The 9,012-nt window shown below is 44.3% G+C and overlaps 1 protein-coding gene across 1 annotated transcript in view; it reads right to left on the bottom strand.

Annotated features, from left to right (window-relative positions):
- LOC125298018 (bradykinin-potentiating and C-type natriuretic peptides-like) overlaps positions 1-8,502 on the bottom strand; it is a 40,841-nt gene extending 32,339 nt beyond the window's left edge. Inside the window, exons 1-2 of the mRNA XM_048248649.1 lie at positions 8,075-8,502; positions 1,444-1,863 (exon numbers count right to left, since the gene is read on the bottom strand). Coding sequence (XP_048104606.1) covers positions 1,444-1,859 — 416 coding nt within the window. The 5' untranslated portion in view covers positions 1,860-1,863; positions 8,075-8,502. The remainder of the gene's footprint in view (positions 1-1,443; positions 1,864-8,074) is intronic.
- Positions 8,503-9,012: the final 510 nt, after the last annotated feature.

Here is a 9,012-nt window from a genome sequence, read left to right as displayed (position 1 = left end):
ACTAATGCTTTACTTGCACTGTCTACCACGTTCACCACATCATCCAGTACTAATGCTTTACTTGCACTGTCTACCACGTTCACCACATCATCCAGTACTAATGCTTTACTTGCACTGTCTACCACGTTCACCACGTCATCCAGTAGTAATGCTTTACTTGCATCACTAATACATCAGCAAGCCATCTTCCTTTTGCTTTATGGGGTCATGTAATTACCATAAAAGACTAAATGGCCACGAAGTCACGCAATTGTTTGGTCCCCAATTGTTTGGTTCCAAAGCAGGAAATGATTGTATATTGGGAGGACTGAGAAATGATAGCAGTACAAAATCAATAAACACTGAAACAGAGTTTGTCTCATCACAGTCATTTTCATCAAATCCATGTAGAGGGATATCCTGTGGTACAAAACGTCACTTTTTTATACATGCATGACAGTGAAAAGCGTTGAGTCATGTTTTGTTTTGCACTGAACGATGGGGTGGACAAGGTAGACAAGGTCAACAGTGTTGGATTTGTTGGTATAAAAAAATGTGTATTTTGTGACTGAAGTAACTTTTGAAAAACAAATGCAATTTTAATGAGATAGTGACGAGATTTAAAGTATTTTAGTCGGTCACACTGTTGTTAATATGAATCGATTCCTGTTTCCTTGCACGGATGACGAAGAGCGCTGTTATCCCATGTAGGTCATTCTCTGACTATTTGATAAATGCCACCTCACAAGCAACGGCTAACAAATTAATCCATTGTTTTTCTCTCTCCATTGAATGAATGAGAGCAAAAAGACTTTACAGCATAAAATGGATTACTGTCATTATGAAAGGTTAATGTGGGATTCAAATTGACCTTTCACATTTATTATGGGACAATGACAATAGCAATGATTTCCTCCAGAAAAAGTGTACATGTGTGTGTGTGTACACGCGTGTGCGTGTGTGCAGGTGCTGTACTGTACTATTCCATACATGTATGCATATGTGCGTTGTGGAGCAATTCTCGGGTGGGAATGGCAGAATCACTCACGAATCGATACTGTCACAATACTTTACCTGCGAAATGATAATATCCTGACTCAGCGATTCTGCAACACTCAATACATTGGAAAAGATTACGATACATCATAATATCTATGAAAAAAAAAGAAAAAGAAAAAGGCAAAAAGCTTGTTTTATGTATTTATTCACTGGATTTCAAAACGGATTTGAAACCATGGACAAAGTGCATAGAGTTTTAGCTTAGTCTTAATTACAGGAATTATTTCATACTTAACATATCGCAAAAAGAAGAACGATATATTGGCGTAACAATGTATTGTCCCACCCAAGTGAGTGTGTGTGTGACAGAGAGTATGTATTTGTGTGAGTGTGTGACAGAGAGAGAAAGATAGTATGTGTGTGTGTGTGTGTGTGTGTGTGTGTGTGTGTGTCAGCAGTACTCACTCCCACTCCTTGCGTCGTGCCTGCGGCGTGCTCTGCAGTTTGTGGCTCTGGTGGGCCTTGATGACATCACGGTGCTCCACCAGGGCCCCCCGTCGCCGGATGGGTGGAACGGGCTGGGCGTCTTCATCGCCGTCGGCGACCAGCGAGTAGAGTCCGGTGGTGACGGCTCCCCCGGCCGCAGACTCGCGTCGGCCGAAGGAGAAGGGGGGTGCGTCGCGGCACTGCTCCACCCGCACATCATAGACGGCGTGGTAGTAGGTGGGGTTGGCGCACACGCTGCTCCCGCTGGTGGGAGGGGGGATGTGCGGCGGGCAGCGGCGGCGCTGGGGGCCGGAGTTTGTAGACGGTGATGCCGGCCACCGGGGCGACGCTCTCTCCATGATCACCGAGCCATCGGAGCACAGCGGGGACAGCATAGAACTGAGAGAGAGAGCCGCGGAGACAGAGAGAGAGAGAGAGACAAAGAGAGAAAGAGAGAGAGAGAGAGATTATGATATTTTTAAACTTTACTCTAAACTTAAAACTCTATTACATTATGCAAGGAAACCACTACAAAACCTTCAGTGAATCAATATGTGCAGAAAACATGGAGATATCAAAAAAGCAGTCATCACATAGCAAGAGAGAGAAGAGAGAGAGAGAGAGAGAGAGTGAAAGAGGGATAACGAAGGGATGAAGAGGGGTAGAAATGCAATGGGGCGGGGAGGGTAAAAGAGAGAGGTAGTGCAGAAAAGGCTGAGTAATGGAAGAGAAAGACATAGAGGTGAAAAGAGGGAGAAATGGAGAGAGCAGAGGAAGGCTATTGGGAGGGGGAGAGGGGAAAGTGAGCAAGGTGACGAGGCAGGAAGTAGAGAGAGAAAGAGAAAGTTGACGTAAGGGGGGGATGAGCAAAGGTGAGGGCACAGAGGACAAAAAAGGAGGAAATGAGTGTAAGAGAGGGACATAGAAGAGAAGAGAAAAGGAAAGAAAAAGTATTAATTAACAGGGTTTGTGTGAGCGCTCCGGCAGCACTGCGACACTGGTTGTCTAGCGGGGGCCCTCTGAGAGCCGACGTCAGGTGGAATTCAAAGGCAGCGCACCGCACTCCTTCCCTCGCTTATCTGCTACAGGGAGCTTTAATACATTACTCCTGTGTGACTGAATAAACCAATTCACACACACACAAATTTTCTTTGTGTGAGAGACACACACACACACACACACACACACACACACACACAAAGAGAGAAAAGACAAAGTGCTAAAGTCAGGACTCCTTGTACTCATGTAGATAGGAGAGTGTGCCATATGACCCTATAATAAAAGCCCAGCATATTAGAGTGAAAAAAGAGGTGGGAAGGAGATAGAGAGAGAGAGATAGAGAGAGAGAGAGATAGAGAGAGAGAGATTCACGGAAGCCAGAGGTGCTGCTGACCTCCAGAGGAAAACAATGACACAAAGGAATTGTAAATGAGAAAGAATGAGAGATGAGTCTGAAGACAGGGAGAAAAAGAGAACAAACTAGTGATAAGAAACAGAAAGAGGACACTAGGGAGAAGGGTAGCTAGGACAACAAACAAAAAGAGAGAGAGGGGGGAGAGAGAGAGAGAGAGAGAGAGTCAGGTGCCCTCTGAGACCACCATTTACTTGTTTTTCTCAAGCAGAGTGCGGTGAGCAAATCACCACTGCTGTCTTAAAAGAGTTCTGTAGCACGGCTGTACTTAAAAGAGTTCAGTAGCACGGCTGTACTTAAAAGAGTTCCGTAGCACGGCTGTACTTAAAAGAGTTCAGTGGCATGGCTGTACTTAAAAGAGTTCAGTGGCACGGCTGTACTTTTAAGTGTTGTTTATTGAGCTCATCTGTTCTGTGTGCATGATTAACAACATACACGCTCCTCCTCACTGGAGCATGCTGGAGACCCACTGGTGAATACACTCATCCATGTGAAACCGTTTCAGACACATCACAGAGAAAACAAACAAAATCACCTGTCATTTCCTGTCGGAAAGGGTTGCTTTTTTTCCAGGGAAGGTTGTGTTCCCATAAACAGGATTAAAAACAATCTCTGAGGCAAAACATCAACAACTTATCGTTTCTGTGTCTCGCAGAAATAAATCAAATTTTATTGGGAAATTAGAACATTCTGATAGTTTTTCCATAAAACCCTTTAGGAGGAATACAGAGCGAAATAATAAATCAATCAAGGTCCACGCAGTCAGAGAAAGACACTACCGCTGATAATTCAGGCTCTTGTTGTGTTATACATTCTTATTGTAACTATAATAGTATTTTTGTAAGTATAATATTAGTAGCCTTGCACCTGTTAAAAATAGGGTTACATTTTTGTAAGAACTTAAATTGGACTTGGATAAGAAAGCTATCTCTTGGGAGTGTAAAGCAATGAGAAAATGATTGACATGTTCTATATTGATGTTAAATTGAGCTCAATTGTGTCTTGGAGAAAAAATCGAAATAAAATAACTTATTTTGAATTTTCCTTTCCTCTGGGAACACACTGGTAAACTCACTCAACCATGTGAATATGCTTCAAAAGAGTCACAGGGAAAACAAATCAACTGTCGCACAGACGTTTTGTTTACAAATAAGAAATGATTTCTGTGCCCGTATGTCCTGTGTGTGTGTGTGTGTGTGTGTGGAGTAGGGGTGATGAGAGGCCGCTGTAAGTTAGGTTGGGTGTCGGCACTTACTTCCATTACAGCAACTACTGAGAAGTCATCATTTAATAAAGCTTAACTTTGCTTTATTATTTAGGTGCGCGAGAGCCCCCAAACAGTGCGTCGCCTCTACCCACATCTGCTTGAGATTGAGGCCTTCAACTTTTGATTGAAGTCAACTTCCTCTCGTCTGTGGGTCAGCTTTTTCTCTGCTTTTGTGTGTGTGTGTGTGTGACTGTGTTCCTACCCGAGTGTGTGGTGTGTGGGTGTGTGTGTGGGGGGTTGGGGGGGTGGATCTCAATCATGGATGTGCTCTAGCTCCTCTCCAAAATGAAACAATTCTTCTCTAAAAGGGGCAGAGCACCCCTGGCCCTCTAGGGATGAGCCCACACTTTCCCATTTGAAATGTGACACCACATGACGCTGCCAAGTGTAACAGGTATGATTTGCCTTCTGCACGACACAAATCAACTACATGGGGGAATCAGGCCAGTTGGAAGGCATCAAAACTCTGAACACGTTCCGGGTAACTGACTAAGGAAACCTCAGGGGGATACTTCCCTTTTTTTCCCTGTTCGTAGCAGTCTCTCCTTTTGATGACGTGCATGGAGAGGACGCGGTGGCCAAGAGAGAAGAAACAGATGAATGGCTCACATTGAACGTTGGCATCACTACCTTGGCTGGTCTTAAATAGACGCAGAGTGAGAATTTAAAGGCCTTACTTCAGCTATGGCTCCTCGCCGTGACCTTGCAGGTGAGCGGCAATGAGAGAGTGTAAAAGTTGGTGTGTGTGTGTTTGTGTGTGTGTGTGTGTGTGTGTGTGTGTGTGTGTGTGTGTGTGTGTGTGTTTGTTCCATTTACCTCACCCACAATCTGTTCTACACCCTGTAATGTGCTGACGCCTGGCAGCAGCAAGTATAAAAACTAAAGCTACGAAACAAAAGGCAATTAATGCAAAAATCTAAAAAACTAATTTAAAAGAGAAATAACCCACTCTCTCTCTGTCTCTCTCTCTCACACACACACACACACACACACACTGCTAGCGGTGTTGCGGTGGTGAAAGAAACAATATGTTTGGCCCCAGCAGGCTGAGGCTGAGTGCAGAAATCCGGCCCGTCAGTGGGTGGCCACTCAAGGGATTTGATTAATTTCATGGAGGCAGCAGCACATCTAGCAAAGCAGCCGAGGTGGCAGAGCAGCTAAAGTGCAATTTAATATAAGCAAAGCTGTGTGTGTGTGTGTATGTGTGTGTGTGTGTGTGTTCTTTCAAATTGGGGCGGGTAAAGGAGATTATTTGAGAGTGTTGAACTCTATCTTGAGGTACAGTATGTGTGCATAATGCATATATGACTGTGTGTGTGTGTGTGTGTGTGTGTGTGTGTGTGTGTGTGTGTGTCTACTGAGATGTCCCTGAGTGTGCAATAAACTTGCAGCAGTAGACTCATGTGTATAAGTATGAATGTGTGAATAAGGAAAAAGGCAGAGGTGGCAGAACTGCTAAAAGCAAAGTCATATAAGTCGTTGTATACGACACAATCTGATTAAATCTGATAAAGTAGGAATTCTTTCTGCATTTGAGAAAGTGCTGCTCAATATTTTGTATATTATGTGTGCATGTGCATGGGTCTGTGCTTATGTGTGCATATGCATGGGTCTGTGCTTATGTGTGTCTGTTACATGGGTCTGTGCTTATGTGTGTCTGTTACATGAAATGAGTACATGCACAACAAACTGATATGTTTGTCTAGTAATGTCTACAGACTTACAGTGCCTTTACATTCAGTATATTATATGATATTGTCTAAAGTTTTTGCATGAGTTCCCCTCGTCATACATCAAAAGAAGTGTCTGTCAGTGTATGTGAGGGGTCGGGGTCGTTGTGGGATGCTGATCCCTCTTACTCTTCCCATTGCGTCCAATCTCATGGGCAGCCAGTGCTGCTGACCTTGGACCAGCAGACAATCCATTCATCACACACACATTTGCACACACACAAACACACAAACACACACACGATGTGACCGCAGACAAGCCTACGGGCTGTTCTCGTCTCTAGAAAGTATTGTTTATTTTTATTGCTGGTCCAAGTCTTATTGATTAACTGGTCAGATGGACGGGGGCAATAGGGTTCTGCTGCATGTCAGCTTAGGCTGATGGACATGGGCATTGACAGAGCCACTGTTCTGCTTCTTGCCAATAGCGTTAGACAAATTGAATTGAAGTGTGAGATTGAAGGGGAGGAATTTTGAGACCCATCACAACAGGGGAAGTAAGAAGAGGAAGAGAGAGCACAGATGTATAGCTAGCTACATGCTATAGATCTATAGAAGTATTACTTGCAGAGGTGAGATTTTCAGAAAGTGTCCTGAGGAGTTAAGACGACCATGGCGCACTTGCATGAGGACGTAGCCAAGAAGGTATCCACTGCCTAACCTACTTTGACTAATAGTGTGCTACGACATTAAGTCTACAAATTCGTATTACACCCTGTCCTTCAGACAGTGGTGTTCTCCTGTGAACGATGTGACCTACAGTACGGATGATTTTGCCCCATTTGACCGCAAAGAACATCTTCAAAAAAAAAAAATAATATATATATATATATAGGCTATATTTTGTTTGGGGGGCAATAGGGTTCTGCTGCATGTCAGCTTAGGCTGATGGACATGGGCATTGACAGAGCCACTGTTCTGCTTCTTGCCAATAGCGTTAGACAAATTGAATTGAAGTGTGAGATTGAAGGGGAGGAATTTTGAGACCCATCACAACAGGGGAAGTAAGAAGAGGAAGAGAGAGCACAGATGTATAGCTAGCTACATGCTATAGATCTATAGAAGTATTACTTGCAGAGGTGAGATTCTCAGAAAGTGACAAACAAAATGAAGAAAAGTCTCACGCACACACCACACACACACACACACACACACACACACACACACAGTGGCCTACTCACTGCCAGTTTGTGCCCTGCATAACTGCTGTGATTTACTGATGTGTTTTAGGGAAATTGAGCCCACACAGATTGCCAAGCACTCGGATCATCATAGATGGATAGCACTGACGCAGACTTTATATAATCTTGTCACAAAATAGCTGATGAAGGGAGGGGAAACTCCGCTCACCACCTGCAATTACATCTCCCACGGCTAGAAAGGTGAGCGACAGTGTTTGTCGTGTCTCTCAGCCAACGGCAGCCTTCAATAGCGAAGGCCAAATGTATTGTTCATGAAAGCGGCAGATTGAGGCGCCTTAATTTTCAATTGAAGGAACCCCGCCACATGCATTCAAAAGAGGTCTCTCTTGTCCTATCATTATGTTGAGGACAATATTCTTTGAAAGCCGAGTGATTATACTCAATAACTGGTTGCGAGGAAAACAGAATGACAATCCAGAGAGGTGTGCAAAGTCACATAATTGCACCAGTGGGTTTGATGGTGCTGCGTGGTTACCTGAATCAGAAGCAAACTCCAGGCGTGCCAATTGCCCGGTTTCTTTATTTGTAGGATTTAAATGTGTTAGAACTATTGTTTATTGACAGGTGTACATTTCCCTTCCTTCCATGCTCTCCAAAATATTAGGCAGTTTATGTTACATAAGAAGACACACACATAAACGCTGCTAGCATGTCATGCACGTGCCAGCACCGTTGAGAGCCTGTCCTGAGGAGTTAAGACGACCATGGCGCACTTGCATGAGGACGTAGCCAAGAAGGTATCCACTGCCTAACCTACTTTGACTAATAGTGTGCTACGACATTAAGCCTACAAATTCGTATTACACCCTGTCCTTCAGACAGTGGTGTTCTCCTGTGAACGATGTGACCTACAGTACGGATGATTTTGCCCCATTTGACCGCAAAGAACATCTTCAAAATTTTTTTTTTAAAAAAATATATAGGCTATATTTTGTTTGGGGGGGGGGGGTAATACATGAAGAAGCTACATTATTTTGTTTGCCATATTAGTTTGTCTTACCTGACAAATAGGGTATGTCAAACTACAGCAGGCTTCCCCAGGGTTTCGACCCGACCCAGACCAGAGGGATCGCGAGGCGCGCACCTGTGGTTCAAATGAGGTGCGGTGACTGACAGCCAAACTCGTAGCGCAGAATGTGATAAGATCCCTCTCCACCGATGAGGAGGTAAAAGCCATCTTCATATCCGTAGCATGCCGTAATTTAATACATGCTGGACTCGAGGTGAAAAATATCTCCAAAAACTAACAGAAAATATTGAGGGAGCAGTTCTTATTTCACACGGGTAAAAAGAAGGCATTGACAGTCAGGTCTCGTGCGCACGTCTCGAGCACATCGCAAGACAGTGTTCACGGGCTGTTTTTCTCTTCGTCTCCCGACCTCGAATCGAAGTGTTGCCCGAGTACTCTGCGTAGTCTGTGCGCGCTGATGCCGTGAAACATTGAGCAGTGGAGGGAGACGAATGCTGTGTTTTGTGAAGCTCACGGCTCCTGCCACTGCGCGCGCAGCCACTGATCTCACGGGGGGCAGGTTACTCTCTCTCTCTCTCTCTCTCTCTGTGTGTGTGTGTAAACCAATTCACACCTGTCGGCTTAAATTCACTGGGGAGAGGGCTCCGAAGTAAGCTTTGTTAAGGTTATAACTCTTCCTCATGGCACTTCTATTGTGTTCTCATTGTTAATGCTCATTTCCCTTGGGAGTGTGTGTGTGTGTGTGTGAGAGAGAGAGATACCCTAATGCAGGGGTGGGCAAACTGCGGCCCGGATCCGGCCCGCCGAGCATTTCATTTGATTATCAGGCTGCTCGCTATTTTTGTCCTGCTATACAGACTACGTTGGTTAGCCTTACTGCAAACTGCTTTTCACTCTCCTTAGAGAACGTTTGCAATGTCAATGTCAAAACATCATGTTAAATAGAGATAACATCATGTTAAACTAAG

Source organism: Alosa alosa, chromosome 7 (genome assembly GCF_017589495.1).
Source record: "Alosa alosa isolate M-15738 ecotype Scorff River chromosome 7, AALO_Geno_1.1, whole genome shotgun sequence".
NCBI lineage: Eukaryota > Metazoa > Chordata > Actinopteri > Clupeiformes > Clupeidae > Alosa > Alosa alosa.
The sequence above is the reverse complement of the archived record's forward strand: the minus strand, read 5'-3'. Positions and strand labels throughout refer to the sequence as shown.